Genomic DNA, 23,014 nt, shown 5'->3' with positions numbered 1-23,014 from the left:
GGGCACGGAAGGCCTCTGATGCGGTGAATTTTAATCTGGCAGGTAAGGTATGAATTGAAATGAAGTCAAACACAGAGGCGAGAGAGGTGTGTGTCAGACGAGAGAGGCGGGAGTGAGAAGGGGAAGTGATGAAGGCTGGCTGGAGTTGGGGGGGGAGCAGTGGGGAGCAGGAAAAGGCAGGGCCAGAGACAGGTGGGTGCTGGTGGCAAAGGCCCTGGAGGGGAGAGAAAGGACTGGGGCTCTATGCAAAAGTCTCTGGGAAGCTGTCAAGTCATTTTAAGCAGGTGAGGGATATGAACGGGGTTGTGTTTTAAAAAGATTAGCTTGGCTGTTGTTCGAGGAAGGATCCGAGGTGGACAGGCGTGGAAGCAGCAAGGCCACTTAGGCTGGGCGACAGTGAAGAGAGAGGGACTGAGGTGATGGCTGTACCTGAGAGGACGCGTGCACAGATCGGATCATGGCACCGAGGAGAGGCATCTCTGAGCAGACACCTGAGGAAAGGGAGGGAGGGAACCCTGTGGGTGTGGCATCCAGGCCAAGTATGTTCTGGCGCAGGGCACGGTGCGTGTGAACACAGACGTGTGAGCCCAGAGGCCAGTGTGGCCGACACCGAGTGGGGGGACACGGTGAGAGCAGAAGGGGAAAGGTGTGAGGTGGGGGGACAATCTTGTGGGTCTCTGGAAGGCATCAGAGAAAGCTGGGAAGGCTTTGGAGAGGTTTTTCTTTTCCTTTTTTTTTTTTTAAATTAAAAATTTTTTTACTTTCGTTCCAGTATAAGCTTTGGAGAGTTTTCAACAGGGGAATGACCTCTTCTGACTCACATGTTTGTGAAAGATGCCCCCAGCTGCTGGGTGGAGAGAGATTTGGGGGTGAAGGCGGAAGCAGAGACACCAGTGATGGGTGTAGATGAGAGAAGATGGAGGCTTGGACCAGAGTAAGAGCGGTGGCTGGTGGGGCTGCTGGGTCCAGCACTCCTGAACCAAATGGAGTGGGGTGTGAGGGAGAAGAGCCAAGAGCAGCGTCCAGGTCTTTGGGTCTGAGAAGCTGGGAGACAGTTGTTTCCTTCTCTTAGGCTGGGGAGGCCTACCATGGGAGGAGTTGGTTTGGTAAGGAAAAAGTGAATGTGAACACATTGGCTTTGAGGTGTTTAACATCCAAGTGGAAACATGGAGTGAGCCCTGGAGTCTGGAAGTGGAGAACAGTGGGAAGTCTGCAGCGCTCGGCGGGAACGAAAAGCCATGCACGAGGGGGCTCGCTCCCCTGGGCCTGAGGGTAGAGGCGCGGAATGTGTAAGGGCTGAGCACTGGGGCGCACACCATTTACTAGTGGGGAAAGAAAGAGACAAGAATTAAGTGCATAGAGTAGGGAGAGAGGGTGAGTGGTGTCCCAGAGGCAGAGTGAGGAAGGCATTTCAACATGGAGGGAGGGTCATCTGTGTGGTGCGCTGCTGATGGGTCCAGTCAGGTGACAAATCAAAATGCACTGCCTGTTAGGTGCTGGAGGTGTCACTGGTCACCTTTTCCAGGGAGATGTGGGATCGAGAGCCTCAACAGAGGGGTTCAAAGAGAATGGGTTGTAGTAAGAGGCCAGTTAACTGCTAAGGTGACAGCATCCAGGATGAGGAACGGGGGCTGACAACCTGGGCAGGGTGTCTAGACCACGGCCACATGGTCTGGGGAGCAGGGCAAAGTTTCAGATCCCAACATGAGGAGCTGAAGTGCAGGAAGAAAGGAAAAGTCCAGAACATGAACCTGGAGAGCAGGGTGGGGAGGAAGGTTCCGGCTTGAGGGCTCTCTGGTGCCCGGCTCAGGGAAGTGAGACCCATTCCAGATGCTTCCATAGCTGGGGAGAAGACTGCCAGGTGATTATAGTGTGCTGCCATCTTCAGTTGATTCCGGAGCTTAAGACGGTGCCAGCTCGGGAGGCACTTTGAGACCAAGAGCGCTGTTGGGGGGCATTCAGCCCTGGCATGCACAGGGCAGTAATTGCTGGGATCTCTGAAGGAATTTGTTGACTTTCCTCAGAAGAGTGATTCTCATAACATTTACCAAAATGAAAATCCTGATGAATTCTGCAGGTTTATAGCTCCCCAGAGGTTGGAGAAAAACACAATTTGGCACTAGAAACAAACTTTATTCTGGCTGCATGGATAATTTTGCAAACACTAGATACTACGTTGCACACATGTTCCTCGAATTCCAATTTATTACATCCACAGAATGCAAAGAAACACGGTCATGGCCCATTTCTCACATTGCCACCTGGACCCTGTGCCAGGGACCCCTTTTGCTCTAGATTCCCACGATGCTCTGGGCAGATGTGGTTTTGGTCAGCGCAGCAGTTCTTTCTTTGGGAAACTGCTTCTGTCTTGTGCTGTGTAGTTTGGATGAGCTGTCAGTGGTAACGGTCAATGTGACTTCTGCCTGTAGGGATGTGCTCTGGGATCACACAGTTACAGAAGCACAAGCCCCGGAAACAGTGATTGACTCAAGAAGAAGGCATGGAATTAAGAAACAGCCAATTTGGATTATTTTCAAGGTTAATATATAGATAATGGTGAAGTTCCTTCTTAGAGATGCAACTTTAGAAAACACTGAGTTTATCAGTCGCCACTGTCTTCATACTTTGTAGATACAGAAGCTTGTTTGTAGCATGACGTCTAACAGAGATGAGGTAGAGAAGGAGGGAAAGTAGGGGGAGAAGGGGGGAGAGGGAGACGGGGTGGGGGTGTGGAGAGCCAGAGAGGGCCAGAGAGTTCTACCAATAGTATGCCTGGTTCTGGGCCTCCAGGCTCTGGAACTTTTGGTCCTGTGGGCACTCTCTGCATCCTTTTGGGGTTACACTCCTTTGAGTTGGGTTTCTGTCTCTTACAATAGAAAGCATCTTGACTAAGACCCACAGTTACTTGCCAACTTCACGGGAAGGTGGGGGTGTGGGGTATGCACTGGAGAGTGAGGCAAGCGTGGTCAAAGAGTTTGTGAGGAAGCTGTCCCTGGGACGTCCAGGTGTCCGTCTCAGGGTCATAGCAGTCAAAGGAGGCCAAGTCCTCGATGCTGCAGTCTGTGGTCAGCCGCCGCCCGCCCGTCACATAGAGCTTGTTCCCCATCACTGTGGCCCCGTGGTGCATCCTCCGGTCTTTCATGTCCGCACACTTGACAAATTTGTTGGATTGAGGGTCATAAGCAAGAATCCTCCTTGTGTAACCTGAAAACCAATGGCATGTTGGCAAGCTCAACATTGTTCATTTGGGACAGGAAGTCTGCAGTCTGGAAACATGTCTGTACTTTGCCTTTGCCTGGTACCAAGGCTGACCTCTGAACTAAGGTATAGAATGTTTTGATAAACTGCCCAAGGTCCAGTGTGTGGCGGAGCTGGGGTTTAGACTAAGATCTGTCTGATTCTGGCCCCTGTATCCTTAACCTCAAGTTAAGGCAGCATTAGATTGGGAGCAGCCTCCTGATTCCAGACCTTTTTCTATCTTTTTTTTTTTTTTTTTAAGATTTTTTATTTATTAATTTGACAGACAGAGATCACAAGTAGGCAGAGAGGCAGGCAGAAAGAGAGAGGGGGAAGCAGGCTTCCTGCTGAGCAGAGAGCCCGAGGTGGGGCTCGATCCTAGGACCCCAGGACCACGACCTGAGCCGAAGGCAGAGGCTTTAACCCACTGAGCCACCCAGGCGCCCCGAGCTTTCTCTATCTTATTGGCTTTTTCATCTCTCTCACATGTTCCCTTCCCCCCGCAAGAGCCTTAATAATCCAGGGAAGGAGCCTTGGGAATTCAGGAACAGTTCCCACCACAGCCCTATCTGGTCCCCACCACTCCCTACTTTTAGGACCCCCATTTTACAGATGTGCAAACAGAGGCACAGAAAAAGATTAACAACGTGCCAAAGAGTATACAGCCAGTGACAGAGTCAGGATTTGAACCCAGGTCTGACCCTAGAACTATTCCTCTAAACCAAGACACTCTACTGTAGTTACAGAGAAATGATCCATTAGCGCCTAATATTATTAACGGTAGCAAACATTTTTTGAGTATTTGCCATGTATCTGGGATAGTGCTAAGTGCTTTAGATATGCGAGCACATTTTATTATCACAACAATTCCGTGAAGTGGGTATTATTTCATTCCTTGTTTACAGATGAAGACAGGGAGAAACTTCTGGATGAGAAAAGAACTTTGTCAAGTCATCCACACTCCCCTAGTTGGATGGATGTGCTTTTAAAAACACTGTTTTGTAGAACAACATCTGTCTATTTAGTGACCCTTTTTCCATGGGAGATGCCAAGTTTGTGTCCAGCCTAGCTATCCTCTGTTCCAACTCACCTCCTACGATAACAATCTTCTCCCGAAGCACCACGGCAGGGGCGCACACATTCTTGATCATCCTTGTCTCCATTTTGAACCATGTGTTTCTGGAAATGTGATAAACCTGAGGGAGAAATAGAATCATGGTGCTGCACCGTAAAGTGATATATATTTTTTAAAAGATAGAAGTAGTATTTAAGAGAGTGAAATAAGATTGTTTTTCTTTTCACTTTTTAAAATGTAGGTAGGTGTATTATTATCAACAAAATGTAATTAAATAACAGAAAGTATCTATTACTAGAAACTGGTCTTTATGTGAGACCATGAGATCCTCAGCTATGTCTCCACAGAATGGACCGAGAGTTACGCGTTGTGGTATGTGTTTGCTTACCTTACTTGGAACATTTTTTTCTTTTTAATGGGAAATGGAGCAACTTGGGTATTCATAAAACCAGTGATTTTTCAATCATTTCTATTTCCGGCTCATGTTTAAATTTCTGAATGTTCCCGTGTATCAGAGAGGGCCTGAGAGCCAGGAATGCATGTGGGGCTAAGTGAGGAAGGCTTTTGAACAGTTCATGCCTAAAAGTCATTAGAATCATAGAGGAAGCATGAGAAAAAAGTAAAAGAGCAAGGAGGTAGGGCAGGGCTCCTTGGCCACGGTCTGAAATAGCATCGCAAAGCATTATTCCCAGAACATGTCCCTTTCAGTTTAAATAAAGTTCAAATATCAAATATAAAGTAGTTCACTGCTAGCAAAATTTAGCACAAGAGATTTAGGATGGATTTCATATAAGAAAAGAAGGGGCAAAACATTTATTTGCCAAAGAAAATGGCATTTTTTTCTATATAAAATTTAATTGCTACCATATGAAAGACTCTATTTTTTATCATATTACCAAATTTGATCTTCACAACCATCCTATGAAGTAGGTACCATTACTTGCCCCCATTTTTCACATTAGATCATTGAGGTTCAGAGAGACTAAGTGACATGCTGAAAGTCACATGGCTAAGGAATGGAAGAGCTAGTCTGGTTGAGCCCAGAGCCCAACTTCTTCTTCTTCTTCTTCTTTTTTTTTTTTTAAGATTTTTATTTATGTATTTATTTGACAGACAGAGACCACAAGTAGGCAGAGAGGCAGGCAGAGAGAGAGGAGGAAGCAGGCTCCCTGCTGAGTAGAGAGCCCAACGTAGGGCTCCATCCCAGGACCCTGAGATCATGACCTGAGCTGAAGGCAGAGGCTTTAACCCACTGAGCCACCCAGATGCCCCCAGAGTCCAACTTCTTAACCACCACAGTCATGACTCTGCCTGGGGCCATATAGGTGTCGCCTTTCTTGATGGCGCATTTTGAGACCGAAGATCTCTCGAGGTCTTTCCATTCTTGAAGCTGATGAAGCCTAGATGAGGTCATGTGCTAGAGACAGCCTGTTAAGCCTCATGGTTTCATCTGAAAATACGTAGATGACACTGGAAAGTGGGATCCTTGGAGTTAAAGTAAACACTGAGTGAGTATTTGCCTCCTGGCTCTCTGTTCTTTGTCAGCAAGTTTGGGGTATGGTTTCAAAGATAGATTAAACATCTGCGCACAATCCTCATCATACCCCCAGAGAGCTGGGGGCAAGGATAACAAAGATAGTGTTTGACCAGTGGAGGAAGTGATATTTTGTTATGATGAAGGATTTGCTCAGTGCCATCCAGAAACAGAGATGAGAAAGGCGGCCAGGGAGAAAGGTATACATACACACACAAATTACACAGTGATACCACTGTTCAATAGTTCCTAAAAGAATGCTTGTGTGCAGAAGAACCATCCCGTAAAGAAAACTGAATCTGTGCCAGAAAATCCAACCTACTCCATCAAGCAACCCCCACACATTGATCTCATGCTATAGTTGAATGAGTAAAATCACCATTTCAAAGCCAAGGCTAAGTAGATGAGAAAAGCTTCCATGAATGCTTTTCCCCTTTCCCGTTCTCACCACTGCAGTGTAAAAGGATTACTCACATGGTAGTGGGTTTTTTCCCCACCTGCCTTTGCAAGCATCTTGTTCGATGGTACCATTCATTTTTTGATACGCCAGCTTGAAAGCTTTTCTGAGATTTGTATGTATTCTCAGGAAATCAATAACAACTTTGCAATGTGAAGTCATTAGCATTTTTTGTTCACTTCATTTTGAAAAGTACTTTTTTAAAAGAGGGAGGGGTTCTAGCTTTACATAGAAGCCCTCTGTTACGTCCACATTGTGTGGCCAGAGCTTGGTGGGGAGCCGCCATGTCTCTCTTGGCTCAAATATATGAGTGGGACTTGGAACAGGCTCAAAATCTGCCTAGATGGTCAGAGAAGAGCTGAGAATACGGGCTGGGGAAACGAAGGCAAGACAAAACAGGGATTAGATTGAAGCTTGTTACTTTTCTCTGTCTCCACTGGCACCAGCTTAGCCCAAGCCACTGTCATCCTGGCTGGATCTCTAGAACAGTCCCCTGCTCTCCTCCCTTTGTCCACATAGGCCCCTCGAATCCCTTTTGCACAGGGCATCCAGAGGGAGCTTCTAAAAATGCAAATTTGATGACTTCAGCCACCCTATTACTCTTAGGCTACAACCCCAATTCCTTGACAAGGCCTAGAAAGCCTGCTGGGTCAGCCTCATGTCCACAAACACCTATCCCCTGGGAATGTTCCAGAATTTCTATAGTAGGGGCTCAGGGGCAGCAGTCTGGGTGAAGGGGGGGCACTCAGGGCAGCTTGGGAAGGGGGCTGATGGAGAACATGTGAGAACTAACTCCTCTCCTCCCCACCCCAAGCTCCACTTAGATATACCGCCTTTTCACCTCCCGCTGTGTCCCAGCTACATGGTCAGTCTGTTAGTCCCTCCAGGTGTTGGGCTGTGCCCTTCTCTGCTCCAGAGCCTTTGGTTCAGCTGTTTCCTTACCTGGGACCACCCCTCCCTCAACAGAGGACTCTGCCTCTGCTCAGAGAAGCTTCCTGCCCCTGTCTCCATCCAAGTCAGGTCCTTCTATCTTCTCAGTGATTCTCCCTCTTCATTTACTCGTCTTCCATCTTCTCTTGCCTCCCTGTTCACGTCAGCTCAAACCAACCTTGAAAGTTCACACCATCCCTAATTCCCTCTAGACTGGCTTAGGGCATGTCTCATGCTCTTAAAGCACCCCTCCAGTCAGCACGTGAATTGTAATTTTCCTGAAGCTCCTGGAGGGTTAAGTGCATGTCCTGCTCATGCCCATGTCCCCAGGGCTCTTAGAGGGGGCTTGGGCTCGAGATAGCTCTTATCTGTGAACATAGCAACTACCAGGGAGCTCCTTGATCATTGTTAAAGACAGGCTCATTATTCATGTTTTTCATATCATGATGTGAACTGCAGAGATTAGAACTTGCATAAAAGACTTAATATTCTGAGATTTTGCTTTCTGTTGGTAACACTTCTCAGAGAGCTTGCTAGTGATGTTAGTTAGTGTCTACCTGTCATTTAAGGCCAGGGTTCTCCAACCTGGCTGCTCCTTAGGATCTCCTGGAGACGTCTGTAACAGGTATATGTCAGGACCCCCACAAAGAGATTTTGATTCAGCTGATCTGTGGTTGGGCTCCTAGGATTTGGTCACAGACTGTAGACCAATGCTTGGGACTCTTCTTCTAAGGCCTTGCTGATTTGGGTGAGAGGATCTGCAGATTTCCTACAGAACTTCACTTTCTGATATTCCATGTGTTCTAGCTTGAACTTTTTTTCATTTTTTTTGAACTTTTAGAGATACTAACTTTATCTCTAATAAAATTAGAGATAAACTCTTCATGGACAGGGATTGTATCTAACATTCCTTTGTGTGTATTTATCTTACACAACCAGAATTCATAAATGGATAAAGTCTTACTGAATTTAAACTTCCTTCTTTCCTCCCTCCCTTCCAACTTTCCTTTTCTCCCTCCTTTATGTTTTCTCTGCAAAGGATAGTGAGTACGTGGATTATAGGTATGTGTGCATACACTCATGCAAGCAGGTATCCATGAATGTGTATGTGCATGTATGCACGTGTGTTTATATGTGTACACACACGTATGGATATGTGTGCATGTGTGCAGTCATGCACTCTCATGATGGGAAGGACCAGCCATTTACCTGGATAAGGCGTACAGGATTCTGCATGATGTCCTCTCCCCCAAAAAGGTAGAGTCTTTGGTCTTTCACAGCAACCGCAGGGTGGAGAACCCCCACGGGCATGCTGGCCATGCTCTCCCAGATGTTGAAGATGCTGTTGTATCTCTCCATGGAGCCCATGACCTCCTGCCCTTCTCCGATACCCCCAATGGAGAAGATGAAGTTCTTATGGGCAGTGCTTCTATGAGAGTAGCGGGCCACCAGCATGGGCTGCCCCAGCCTCCATTGGTTGAGCTTCAGGGAGTAGATGTAGACGTTGTGGCTTGGCACGTTCTTCCCTGGCCCGACAGCCATGCCTCCTAGCACATAGATGTTTCGGTGCAAGGTGACTGCTGAGGCCTTATATAGGCGAGTTGGGAGTTTAGCCAGGTTCTGCCACTGGTTGGTCTGTCTGTTGTATAGTAGAACGTCCCTGGTGGTCTGCTGGTTGTCCTTCCTCCCACCCAAAATGATGAGAAAATCCTGGTAAGAGGTTCTTGGGGGGACGTGCCATGGAGGCTGGAGGTCTGGGGCACTGGTGGTGCTGTACGTGGCAAACATCTGCCTCTTGGCCATCTCCAGGATGGTCTGGCATGAGGGCGAGGACTGCAGGAGGGCATCGTTGGCGATGAAGTGGTGGAAGAAGGCCGGGTGGATGTACTGAAGCCTGACCTGCTTGAACAGCTCCTGCACGTGTCGTTTCCGGGCCTGGAGGTCATGCTTGATCCAAACCATGAGGGCCTCGAACACCTTTTCCTCCTCCCCACAGAGCCCGTCATCCCCCAGGTAGTCTCTCAATTCCAAAGCACAGAGCTCCTTCAGGTCGGCCGAGGCAGCCACCTCAGGGAAACATGTCAGGGCCACCTCCCTGGCTTTCTTCTTGAGGGTCTCACAACTCAAGATTTCGGAGAGTCGGATCATGCCCAGGCAGTTGCTGGGGGTCAGCTGGCTCTGGAGGTAGGAGGAGCAGGCCTCCAGCAGCTTGGGGTACTGCAGCATGGAGGCTGCCTCCATCAAAGGCAGGACGTTCTCAGCCATGATGGGCACCTCCCCTGTGTACACGTACGAGATGATCTGGTCCAGAGTCGCGGGGTCGATGCCTTTCAGCTGGACTTTGGCCTCGCTTCTCTCCCGGAAGTTGCTGCAGAACATGGCCCGGAAGTAGGGGCTGCTGGAGGCCAGCACACTTCGATGGCAGGGGACCTCCCAGGTCCCTGCACAGATGCTCACATCCGTCAGCAGCCTGTTTTGCCTCAAGTCATTGAGCTGCCTCAATAAGTCAGAGGAGAAGTCGTGGTCTTTGAAGAGCAGCCCATCTGGCGACTCCTCATCCATCCTAGAAGGAGGCGGAGAGGTCCCAAGGGGAGGCGTGTGCTGAAGGGTTTAGCTGTGGTGACTCCAAGACTCAGTGTCCATTCACTAAGGTGCTGTGGATATTGCCAAGAAGGTTGCTTAGTGAAGATTGGAAAGAGAGGCCACCTACACCCCACACCTCACAGCCAACACTCTCTTTTTGGTTATGGTTACTCCCAAAGGTGATAGGCAAAGAGCATCTTCAGATAATCTTAGAAAAACAAAAACAAAACAAAACAAAAAAACAATTACCGACACGGTTGGAAGTTACCTGATGGTCAGGGGCTGAAGCAAGGTGACAGTCCCTGCATTTGACCAGCCCAAACCTGTGAGCCCTGCTCTAGCTTCTCAGCACATCTGTTATTCAGTAAACTCATGTAAGCATCTTTCTGGGTGTTAGTCATTCCCCGAGGAGTCACTCTGGGGGCGTGGCCCTCTGGCATCAAGAGAGTACTGAAGGACGAAAATGGGCCTTTGCGATTTATTTTTTAAAAACATGACTTCACAGAGTCTTTGGGGGTTTTGTTTTAGAATGTGATAAAGAGAAAGCAGAGACCAAACAACCCTCTGGGCAGGGTTTCTGAGATGACAGCTAGCAGTCTACCTGCGGAAGAATTAGGCATTAGAGATCTTTACCTTGGTTTGCCGCGGTGACGTCCCCCAATGCCCAGTCCACCTGGTCCCTCCGGAGACCTTCCACCTCTGGCTCCAAGTGAAACCATAAACCCAGGCCTTCCTTCAGTTGGCAAATGATTTGTCCTGGGAGAGTTCTGGATTTGTTTATGCAAACGGTGCTTTCGCAGTTTTCTAGAACTTTGGGAAAGAAGCACCGGGCAGGGAGACAGTGTATACATTCCAGGGCTAAGAATAGTTGCATATGTACTTTCCACTGTTGTGACATGTGACTCTCCAGTTGCCTTTTGCAGCAACCTGAGGGCCTGCCGGGCCAGCGCATGCCCACATGCCTTGTTTCCTTGGTAAGTGTTTACATCGGCATAAATAGATCTGGAGGAACAGCTTCTCTTAGAGAAGACTTTGCTGCCCACTTGGACACATCTCGGGTCCCTTGTCCTAAAAGTGCCTGTGAATTCTAGATGTCTGTAAACAGGTTGCTGTGACTTGGGACAGTCACTGAAGATAGTTCTGGGCAAGTTGAAGGTGACGGATGGTCTTAGGGAGGCCGGAACGTGCCCGAGGATACTGTTCCGTGGGTCTTTATTTCCTGCTGTCTGCTGGCAGGATCGTCGAAGAGGGCTGTGCTTTCTGCCTGCAGCCTCCGAGGGGATGGAATGTATGACAGAAGTTGTTTTTAATATTTGTGGAGCACCCCAGAGTTCCCAGATGCAAGAAAGATCAAACCTTTGTTGGTTCCGCTGATGCCAGGGGCTTCTGTTGTCAAGTGGCAAGGGTCATACTCTTCCAGGTCATTCCTGCCTCTCACAGGCATATGCTGATAGCTCTTCAGGTTCTTTTTTTAAAAAAAGATTTTATTTATTTATTTGAGAGAGAGAAAGAAAAAAATGAGTGGGAGGAGGGGCAGAGCAAGTGGGAGAAGCAGGCTCCCTGCTGAGCTGGGGACCTGGGGCTGAATCTCAGGACCCTGGGATCATGACCTGAGCTGAAGGCAGCCACTTAGCAGACTGAGCCACCCAGGAACCTCTCTCCGATTGTTTTTTTTTTTTATGGTTCAGGCTGGCTTTTCTCTTTTACTTTTCCATTTTCTCCCATCAGGGAGGCTTGAGCTGGAGGCAGGAGGTAATGCGCGTCTCTCCAGGGTGTGCCAGAGAGAGGGAGAGGGGGAGGGAGAGGGAGAAAGAAGAAAAGGGGGAGGAGGGGGAGGGGCAGAGAGATAGGGGAACAAGCTGGGGGAGGAAGAAGGAGGCAGAGCAGGGGAGAGAGGGAAGGAGGGAGAAGGAGAAGGAAAGAGAGGAGGAGGCAGCCCCCCAGTGTAAGAATCAGAGCCACGATGGAGAGCTGTGGAAACACAAGGCTGATTAAAAGGGACCCGGGCTCTGTCCTTTTCCTCCTAGCCCCCAGGAGATACTGATTGAGTGCCTCAGCAGTGAGTGGCAAGGAGACCTGATTTTCTCCTCTTCTCAAGTCTTGCTTGGACTATTGCAATGGCCTCCTGTGTCGATTTTTTCCCTTTGCTCCTAGTCTCTCTCCCTCCAATACAAGCACCCTGAGTAACCAGCAGGGTAACCCTAAGGAAGGCAAAGTAGACTCTACCAGCCCCAGCACCACGTCTTCCGGTGGCTCCCCAAGTCTGCAGGATTAAGCCCAGACTTCAGCAGGAATCAGATTGGTCTGCAGCCCACCTTGAGAACTGTCTCCTGCCACGTCTCTCTCCCACTTACATTTTTCATTCTACCTCTAGGAGACAAGGTGCAGGTCCTTATATGGGTCTGGTGTCTGGCTGGGCCGGCCTTGCTTTTAGGGTACCACAGAGCATGGTGGAACCAGGAGGGTCTCTCGTGCATAGCTGCAGATCACAGGGTGACTCATGACCCCAAGAGTCTAGGAGATCAAAGTCATGTAAGTAGAACCAAAACATGTCACTGGGGCCAGGGACTCAGAGGCCAGGATTAGGAGCAGAAGACCAGAGGCAAGGGGATCAGAGACCCATGGGAAGTACGGGCGAGGAGCTAGAGAAAGGGACTGTGTAAGAGCTGTCAGACCTGCAGATTATCCCTGCACTTTGGACATCTGCTGCTATGACAGGTGAGGAGCCAAATTCCATAAAAGGCCTGAGGCCCCTGTGTTTCTTGCTTCTGTGCCTTTGCCTGCTCTTTCTTCCCTTTGCCATCTCTCCCATTTTCACCTCTGAACTGCCGCTCATCCTCTGAAGCTAATTTATTATATCAGCTTCTCTGAAGGTCTTCCTTGACCCTCTCAGATAATTAGTATCTCAGCCCTCTGTACTATTTTCATTTCTTCTGCATACTTCTTCTTCCTTTTTTATATTTTTTTTAAGATTTATTTACTAACTTTAAAGAGAGAGAAAGAGAGAGTGCTGGGGGAGGGAGAGAAGAATAGAGAGAATCTCAAGCAGACTCCCCACTGAGCATGGAGCCCGATGCGGGGCTCCATCTCACAACCCTGAGATCATGACCTGAGCCAAAATCGAGAGCTGGATACTTCACTGACTGAGCCACCCAGGTGGCCCCCCCTTCTGCATACATCTAATATATTGGCCTCATGTCCTCATTGTAGTTATATTTACCTGTCTGCATCCCCCTTATTAGAATAGAAGTGTCTGGACAGCAAGAACTTTGTCTCAGTTGTCTCTCTCTAGCCCTGGTGCCTGGCCAAATGGCTGACACATAGCGAGTAAATTATGTATGGTTCTTGAACTGAGCATAACAGAACTGAGATTAGGAAAGGAGAAGGAGCACTGTTAGGTGGACTTCATACCCCCCCCCCACACACTGCATAGGTTTAGCAACATGGCCATGTACCCCTTGGTTCACGTCCATTAGACTACACTGCAAATGGTGCTCCAGAGTAACCTGGATGTCTGTCCTTTCAATCAAATCCAATAACATGGTAAAGAGAAAAGTAAAATACCACAGAGCAAGAGTTATTAAGTTCAAGGTGGGGAACAGATCTGAGGTCTTCCCAACCCCTATGCTAGTGCTTTAGTCCTTGGCCTCCGAGTCAACACAAGGGAAGAATAACTTCCTTATTGCTCTGAAATGCCTGTCTTATTGCTCCTCCAGCTAGTGAGCAAACTAAGGGTTTGTTGGGAGGTTATAGGTAGGGATTTCTCAGAGTGAACTAATATGGTGCCGTCCACTAGTGGGCAGCTTGGAGCTTCCCCTACGTTCTCTAACTAATTAGACCTTCTGGAATCCAGCCCTGTCAAGTGTTCAAAGGAGCCCTGGTGTGCAGTATCAATGTCTGACCAACTTTAATAAATCCTCTGGCTTCTAAGTTTTAGAAAAAAAAACAGACCCATTCCTTTGGCCTGGTCTGCTAGGAGAACTTTGGCCCTACATTAAATGTCAGGAAAAGACAAATCGAGTCTTGGTGTTTACTTCAAAGAAAACATACACAAATAACCCAACCCTAGTCCAAAACACGTTATCTACCACCCACATGTAACCCCCACCAACCTACTTTCAATTCATGAATCTATTTGTCTTTGAGAATTCTACATTTTTTGTCTTAACTTTGTGTCCTGACTTTCTCTGGGAGATGTCTTAGTTTAGAGTCTGAACATATGGGAACCCAGAATAAATGAGGAATTCAGACCCTTGACCCTTTCTTTGATGAAAGTCAGTAGCATAATGAGTCAGGACTTGGACTTTGAGGGCAGAGAGACTCAGGAGAATCGACATTTCTTCTCAGCATCCAGATGGTCTTGGGCAACTAATTTATATTCTTCCAGCCTTACTTTGTCCATCTGTTAAATGGGGACAACCAACCTTGTCAAAAGAAATAATATATGTGAGGCATCCAGGAAAGTGTCTGGCACAGTGCAGGTTCACAGTAAGTTATGGTTAGTATTATATTGTTACTCTGAAAATAATCTCATGAGATTCCTGTGGGTCTTGGTGCTCAGTTTTTAGCATCTGATTTGGTCTCCTACTCACTCTAGCTGTTTCCTAGGCCTTGAACAGTTTGCTATGTTCCTCATTATCTACTCAGCCTCCAGAAGTCCTGGATTTGTTCCAGTCCAGATTCTGCAAGGACTATCTGTGTGTCTTTGGACAAGTCACTTAACCTCTCTGTACTTACTTTCTCTCCTGGCTGTGATGGTGTAGGCCAGGTGACCTCTGAGCCCTGCTTCTTCTAGATCACCCTGTGGTTTGTGTCCTGAAGTGGCCAGAGAAGTGACTGTTAAGAGGTTGATCCTCAGCAAAGGGACCTCCTCTGAGCTTGTATACATCTCTGGCCTCCACACCAGTCAAGCTGCCAGCTGGCGTTCTTTACATCTTGCTGTTTCAAGTAAATTCACAAAGCTGTAAGTTTCCTCATAGAGTTTTGCCATGCACATGACAGGGCACTTGGGCTCAGGAGGACTCTTTCCTGTCTGGGTGCCCTTGGCCCGGATCCCCATGTAGAGGCAGGCTGATTTGGGTCAGTAGAAGCTCTGACAGCTATAGGCTAAGAAGCCACAAAATGTGCCCCATTCTGCCTAGTCCTCCTAACACCCTTGGGGGCAGATGTTGCTTTCAGCAACAAACCAGGGTTATGATGGTTCCCAGGAGCTGGGTTTCAAGAATGCAGAAATGTGCACTTAAAGGCTTTGGGACACCTTCTTGGGGACTGGTAGGCTGCCTCTGCTGGCATCAGAGTATCTCCTGTTCCCACAGGTGAAGAGAAAAATTAGATTTCAGTGAACTGGATCATTAAAAGCTGTGGGAAGGAACTTGACTCCCGCTCTATGATTAGAAACTTTTCTGTGTATGTGAGTGCCTGTCTATCGGTGTCTGTATCTATCCGGCTGGAGGTGTTTTTTTAAACCAGCTTGTAGAAAGCTGAACAGGGACTTTGTACTCCGGACAATGGCTGAAAGAGGGTCTGCTCCTTGATCCCAGGGTTGCCATGACGACTGTCCTCTGGGAGCTAAAAGTCCAGGGCTACTTTTACTAGGCCAGTAGTGTAAATGACTGCAACCCCAACTCTTCTTCCACTCTGCCCTCCCCACCAGAAAATATCTTTTTCCCCCATGGGAGGGCAAGGGAGAGAAAGAGCTGACAGAGACAACATTAGGACTGTTGGTGGATTATTGGTGTATAACCCAGCTGTCTGCCCTGCCTTCTCCCCACAAGCTAAAGTCTGACCTCACACTTCATTTATGCCACTGATCAGCTTTCTGGGCTCTAAGTCAAATCGGGAAGAAAGAAATAATGTGATCAAGGATGCATTCATACTCTCCTGTTTTAGGACTGTGAGTCACAAAGAATAATACATGGCTTTGGCCCCTCTGCTCCCCAGGGCAGTCACTCCCTGATGGTGAGACAGGCATTTAAGCAGGAACAACACTCCCTCCAATTTGCTGCTGTGATATAGAAGGTGGATAACCTACAGAGGAAGAGTGAACTTTATTTCCTTAGAGGTAGGATTAATTAGGATCCCTAGGGGAAATGCAAGTTGAGCAGGTATGGGTCTAATTAAGTAAAGGTCCCTTCATCTATCTGTCTGTCCATATATCTATCCATCCATCCGTTTTTTTAAGATTTTATTTATTTATTTGACAGAGATCGCAAGTAGGCAGAGAGGCAGGCAGAGGTGGGGGTGGGGGGGTCCGGGGGTGGGAAGCAGGCTCCCTGCTGTGCAGAGAGCCCTATGCGGGACTTGATTCCAGGACCCTGGGATCATGACCTGAGCTGAAGGCAGCTGCTCTGCCCTGATTTCAGCTCTGACTGGACTCTGAAAATCACTTGCCTCCTCTTGCCCCTAGGACCCAGAGGTAGTAGCAACTTCCTACTGCCTTTCCCTCTTGTAGGCTCCCTCAACTCTACCCACACCTCTGCAACTGATCCCTTCATTAAAACCTCTGAAGTTAAACCATTTGAGCAGAGTTTGGTAACCTGCTGGTCCCCTGCGTGAAACAAATTGGGAACTGATTTCATTTTTCTGAAGCATAAAATGATCATTTTATTCATTTTATTGATGCAGTCTTCATTTTCCCAGAGGCTGTGTAGTGTGTTTCTTGAAAAAGCAAGGATTCCTACAATATTTAAATCAGTTTGATCTACAAATGTTAGATTTATGTACAACCTTCCAGGAAGAAGGCAAGCCAGAAATAATATAAAATAAGGGGGGGGGGGCTATCTTAAAAGTCTCTTTTACCTAAGAAAGTTAGGAAAATAGACTTTTCTCCTAGCATTACTTATGGCAAATAACATCATTTTTTTTGGTTAAATGAGAAAGTTTTTGCCTGTCATCAAGTTATAATCCTCTGGGATATGCAGTAATCATATTTATTCCATCATTTATTCCTTCTTCAAGCTTTTATTTTGTACTTAGACAAAGTCCTGCCATTGGGGAAACAAAGATGAATGGGGCACGGCCCTTGCTCCCTAGACATAGGCTAATTGCAGGCAGAGAGCCATGGGTAAATCCATTCCAGTCTTTGCTTTTGAGTGTCTCCATAAGTAAAAAACAAAACAACAACAACAAAAACAAACAACAACAACAAAAAAAAACAACTCCCCAAAACAAAAAACGAACTTTCATTCATTCAACAAGTTTTTGTTGAACACTTGCAATGTGCCAGTGCTAGGTTCTGGAGGTATAAGACTGAAAGGAAAAATGCAGAAAACAAAGTCTCCAAAATACATGAAACGAAACAAAAACAAAGCAAAAAGAGAAAACCCAACAAATAAATAAAACTGCCCAAAGGACCAGCACTCCAAAACACATACTCAGAGGGTCTCCGGCAGTCATGGCATTTACAGTTTAGGGAGCTAGTGCAGAGCTGGTATGAGGAATAAATGAGATGTTCATGGAGCAGCAGGCATGTAGTAGATGCTTAATGAATGCTAGAGATTATGAGCATCTACTGGGGAGACAGACCTGTTGCGCTGAAATGGATGTGTAGGATATCTGTGCAAAAGAGTAGAGGAGCATAGAGGAGGAAGGAACTTACTTTGTTATGGCGAAGTCATGGAGGATTCTAGAGGAGAGGTGGCAGCTGAAGGACAAATCTCATTTCACCATAGAAAGGAAAGGGAGGATGACATTCAGGCAGAGGGCGAAGCTGTGCAGGAGTGAGAGAGCCCTGGGTGTTTGGGAAAAGCTGTTGACTCAGTGTTTTTGGAGCAGAGGTTGCACAGAAGGAGACAGGAAATGAGTCTGGAAGGCAAGTCAGAGCCTGATTGTGAAGACCCTTGTCTATGATATGGAGGGCAGAGAGCCCTTCGGAAGGAAGGTGAGCGTCTTGCGTAGTGCTCAACCCTACAGCGCTGGAGACATGCCGGAACGAGTGTGTCTATCCCTGTGGGTGGGAACTCTGTGGTCTTGTGCTCTCAACAGTTTTGAAGTCTGAAGCAGCATTAGGAGTCCCTAAAGCTGGGGAGCCCAGTGGATCCAGACAGCTGTTCCACAGTACATTCTCCAAACGTGGTATAGGATCACGTGTTTAAATGGCACCCCTCCTCAGCAAGACTTTTCCAGAGAAAGCACACAGATCAGATCATGTGTGAAAAAATCATTGTATTTGTGACGTAGCAAAAATATAAGATACAACACGAAGACCACCACTACAAGCTGCTGGGATTGGAAGGTGTCAGAGAATTGATGTCAAGTGCTCCTTTATTTTTCTTATCTATCTTCCAGAACCAAAGGGAAGGCACAGGGGCCAAACAACAGATCAACAGTCCATAAAATAACAATTTATTGAGCACATAGAATGGACCATGTATAGTGCTAGCTGCTGTTGATTCAAAGATCAACAGCAAAATGAGATCCCTGGTCTGGGAGGAGCTCACAGACTAGCGAACGAGACAGTTGTGTCTTTACACCGAGTGTCTGCCTTGTATCAGGCAGGGTGTTGGTTTCCGTCTGCCATCCCGTAACGACCACGAGAAGCAAGTATAGTCATCCTCACTCTCAGCTGTGAGAACGAAAGTTTCTGGAAGCCGAGGTATTGGCCCGACGTTTCATAGCTGGGATATCACTAAGGATCCCTGCAGGGAACAGATGAAACACTCAGGTGGGTAAGTGAGAACAGTTCATTAGAGGGACAGTTTACAATGGTGTGGACAGGGAAACCAACAAGGGGTGGCGGAGCAGTGTGGGGACAGCGGTGGGGAGGAATATTCCCACGGTAAGACTGCGAAGAACAAGTGGAGGAATTAGTTACAGGAACCTGGATGGTTGTAGGAGAAGCCGCCAGAGAAGACCAGTGGCCTTTGATAAAAGATAAGGTCAATCCCAAGACTTGGGACAAAGGAGTCAAAGGGGAGTAAGGACCTTGACCTCACTTTCTTCTTACCGTTCAATCTCCCACCCATTGATAAACCCAACTAGGAAGCTCAAGGGCAAGAATGCCACTGATGCAGCCTCCTGGGGCCCAGAACAAGGCAGAGAAGGGCAGAGTGTTGAGTCTGGAAAGGCGAATGGGAAATAGCCAACACAACTGGTGAGGCATAAAGAGGGGGTTGAACCCCCCACTTTTTCTGACTTTCTGGCTCACCTTCACAATTACCTGTCTGCAGGATTAAACAGCACAGGAAAGTGGGGTGGACACGTGTTTTTTTTTTTTTTCTTTTAAAGATTTTATTTATTTATTTGACAGACAGAGAGATCACAAGTAGGCAGAGAAGCAGGCAGAGAGAGAGAGAGGGAAGCAGGCTCCCTGCTGTGCAGAGAGCCCGATGCGGGGCTTGATCCCAGGACCCTGGGATCTTGACCTGAGCCGAAGGTAGAGGCTTTAACTCACTGAGCCACCCAGGCGCCCCACACGTGTTGTTTTTAATGTCCATTGTCTCCCTTCTTTTGGTAACAGCACCCCTCCTTGATACTAACCGCGTGTGTGTGTGTGGAGGTGACAGGGTGGGCACGTGGCCCAAGTGAAGCAGTTCTCCACAGAGCAGGTTGGTGGCTTGGTGAAACCCACCCTGAATGTTCAAAATGTCACAACTTCCTGTGACTAGCACCAAAGGTACACTCTCCACAATGGGGACAAGGGGGTTTCAGGCTACAGGGCGTGCTGGGGGAGCCACACCTTTAGCCAGCCTGTTTCCTCTTAGGAGATGCATTTGGGTTTGTGGTGATGGGATTCTGCCCATCCAGGGTGAGGTCCCATTGAAGCTCCTGATTTGCAAAAAGTGCCTTTGTTGAGGTAGTTCGTGTCAACCTCACATTGAGGTTCTTTTTTAAAAAATTGTGTTATGTTTGGCACCATACAGTACATCATTAGTTTTTGATGTAGTGTTCCATGATCCATTGTTTATGTACAACACCCAATGCTCCATGCAATCTGTGCCCACCTTATTACCTATCACCGGGCTCACCCATCCCCTCACTCCCCTCCCCTCTAAAACCCTCAGTTTGTTTTCAGAGTCCACAGTCTCTCATGGTTCATCTCCCCCTCCGATTTCCCCCCAATTCACTTTTCCTTTCCTTCTCCTAATGTCCTCCATGTTATTCCTTATGCTCCACATGTAAGTGAAACCATACGATAATTGACTCTCTCTGCTTGACTTATTTCATTCAGCATAATCTCCTCCAGTCCTGCCTATGTTGATACAAAAGTTGGGTATTCATCCTTTCTGATGGAGGCGTAATATTCCATTGTATGTATGGACCATATCTTCTTTATCCATTCGTCTGTTAAAGGGCATCTCGGGACTTTCCACAGTTTGGTGACTGTGGCCTTGCTGCTATGAACATTGGGGTGCATGTGGCCCTTCTTTTCACTACATCTGTATCTTTGGGGTAAATACTCAGCAGTGCAATTGTCGGGCCATAGGGTAGCTCTATTTTTAATTTTTTGAGGAATCTCCACACTGTTTTCCAAAGTGGCTGCACCAGTTTGCATTCTCACCAACAGTGTAAGAGGGTTCCCCTTTCTCCACAACCTCTCCGACATTTGTTGCTTCCTGCCTTGTTAATCTTGGCCATTCTAACTGTGTAAGGTGGTATCTCAATGCGGTTTTGATTTGAATTTCCCTGATGGCCAATGATTATGAACATTTTTTCATGAGTCTGCTAGCCATTTGTATGACATTGAGGTTCTGGGAACAATTTCTTACTGGGCCACGAACACCATCTTGTTATATAGTTATCTATCTCTCAATCATCTCACATAAATATAACTTGTTATGTAATGCCAGGTATCACAATGGGCATTAAAATTATAGCCATGAAATGATGACCAAGGTGAAGGCTTCTGTAGCCTTTCTAGAAGGTCTGGGAGGGGCTGAGTGCAACCCTAGCCAATCATTGTCTTGGATATAGTGAGGCATTCCGGGCATGTGACCCAAACAGAGTGAATTGCAGGACCCGTGTTATGGTGCTAGGAAGTCTCTCTTCTGCCTGGGTTGCAGAGAGGGTGGGACATGCTGGCAGCCTTCTTGTTTCCAACAGAGAAGCTGGAGAGAATGGAGTTAACACAGAGTATGGCTGGCTGAGGATACAGACTTGGGTGACCAACTAATCCCAGACTGTCCTGTGGTTAAAACTTAAAGTCCCACATCGTAGGAGCCCCCTCAGTCCTGGGCAGACTGAGACAGTCTCTACCTCAGGGACAGAGCGAGGTATGTCCTGGTGACATCATTGGAGCCCCAAGTCCCAGCCCTGCTTCTGGACTTTTACTGGCTTCTTTCTTTTGCAACCAGATGGGTCCCGACTGAGTCAGGAATGGGCAGCTTACGGGATAGGAGCATGTGGGTCATTTAGACCAAATCATTAAAGTCTTCCAGTACTCCTTGATTTCCCCATCTTTAAGATGAGTGGCTGGATGACTTTTATGTCCTCTCCCAGGCCCACAAAATTGATGCCTCTGTTTCAGCCCAGTCTTGCAAACCCCCACCCCCTCCACCTCTTAACATTAAAACAAAACAAAACAGAACAAACCTGCTGTGCTGAGCGTTCCAAGATCCAAGCAGTTTGCTTGAGCCGATGTTATCATCCCTTGGCAGTTTTACCTAGATGAAAGTGAGGACTATTAGAATATCTCCTTGCAACTTTTATGTGGGAAGAGGGCTGGAACACTAGGCATGAAATGGTATTTATTTTGCTTGTGATATGAAACAGCTGGAGAGTCTTCATGAATCAGGTATGTTGCTCTTCGGCAGGGACAAATCTTGGGCGAGCTTCTGCAGGCGACTGAGGCAGAATGTGTTCTAAAGATTTTATTTATTTTTTTTGACAGACAGAGATCACAAGTAGGCAGAGAGACAGGCAGAGAGAGAGGGGGAGGCAGGCTCCCTGCTGAGCAGAGAGCCCGATGCAGGGCTTGATCCCAGGACCCTGGGATCGTGACCCGAGCTGAAGGCAGAGGTTTAACCCACTGAGCCACCCAGGCACCCCCAGAATGTGTTCTAAACCACAGCTCTCCTTGTCTGGGAGGCAGGATTCCTGGGTCCCATAGCAAGCACTTCATTACTTAGTGGTTAAGAGTTGATGATACATTTTAACATATGTATTCCCTTCACCTGTAGCATGCTTCCCTAGGTACTGGGTTTTATTTGACTAATTTCCACTAATTCTTCAGGTCTTTTATTAAATGTTGCTATGGAGCTTTTACTGGCATGCCTTAGAACAGCTTGGTTACCGTAGTAATCATGGTGAAGCAGGATAGATGTTGGCTGTCAAGCACACCATCTCATTCCCTCAACCCCCCCACCCCCCGCCTTTCTGCAACAGCTCCTCCTTCACTTTTGGGGCAAACTCCCCCTTTCCTGTGTGGTTCCAGTGGGGCTGTTAATCACATGACCACTTACCTCCCTATGCGGGTTGCCAGGTAACCATGCTGAGCCAATCACAGTCCCCATCCCTTATCCTGCATGGTGATTTGTCCATAGATGGGCATTAGGCATGTGACCTAAGTGGAGACAATGAGAGTCTTCTCTGGAATTGACTTAGGGGAATCTGGAGAGAGGGAGGGTCCTTGCGGTGGGTCTGCTAAATCAGAAATGTGTGCACCTAGGGATACCAGAGGGTGTCTTAGCAGTACTGAGAAAAATGATGGGCATTAAAAGGGAAAGAAGTCAGGGCACAAAGGGAACAGTGATGAATGGAATAGGAATGGGAGCCCTCTTTAAAGAGATCCTCCAGACATCATGAAACAGACCCTTTTCCAGCATACAGTTCAGTGGTTCTTGGTGTAGTCACAGGTTGGTGCAACCATCGCTACTATCTAGTTCCAGAACGTTTGCATCACCCCAGAAGGAAACTCTGTCACCTTTAGCAGTCACTCCCAAGTACGTTCCCCCCATCCCCGGTGCCTGGAGACCACTCATCTCCTTTCTATCTCTATGGATTTGCCAATTCTGGAGATTTCATCTGAATAGAATCATACCGTCTGTGGTCTTTTGTGTCTGCTTTCTTTCACTCAGTGTAATTTTTCAAAGTCCATGCATGTGGCAGCATGTGTCTGTGTCTCAGTTCTCTTTATAGCTGAATACTATTCCCTTGCATGCACATACCACATTTTGTTTCTTCAGTGTCTGTTGCTATACATTTGGCCTGTTTGGGTTGTCACGAATTATGCTGCTATGAATTTTCCCCAGAATCTCACACA

The 23,014-nt window shown here is 47.4% G+C and overlaps 1 protein-coding gene across 1 annotated transcript; it reads right to left on the bottom strand.

The window, feature by feature from the left end:
- Positions 1–1,603: 1,603 nt before the first annotated feature.
- LOC111146819 (kelch like family member 38) lies at positions 1,604–10,636 on the bottom strand. The gene is made up of 4 exons (XM_022502515.1): positions 10,450–10,636; positions 8,443–10,024; positions 4,328–4,433; positions 1,604–3,204 (listed from the first exon to the last, which is right to left on the bottom strand). The coding sequence occupies exons 2-4, from the start codon at positions 9,793–9,795 to the stop codon at positions 2,915–2,917; spliced, it is 1,749 nt and encodes a 582-aa protein (XP_022358223.1). The 5' UTR covers positions 9,796–10,024; positions 10,450–10,636; the 3' UTR covers positions 1,604–2,914.
- Positions 10,637–23,014: the final 12,378 nt, after the last annotated feature.

The sequence above is a fragment of the Enhydra lutris genome, unplaced genomic scaffold (assembly GCF_002288905.1).
Source record: "Enhydra lutris kenyoni isolate GAN:26980312 unplaced genomic scaffold, ASM228890v2 scaffoldscaffold14, whole genome shotgun sequence".
Lineage (NCBI taxonomy): Eukaryota > Metazoa > Chordata > Mammalia > Carnivora > Mustelidae > Enhydra > Enhydra lutris.
The sequence above is the reverse complement of the archived record's forward strand: the minus strand, read 5'-3'. Positions and strand labels throughout refer to the sequence as shown.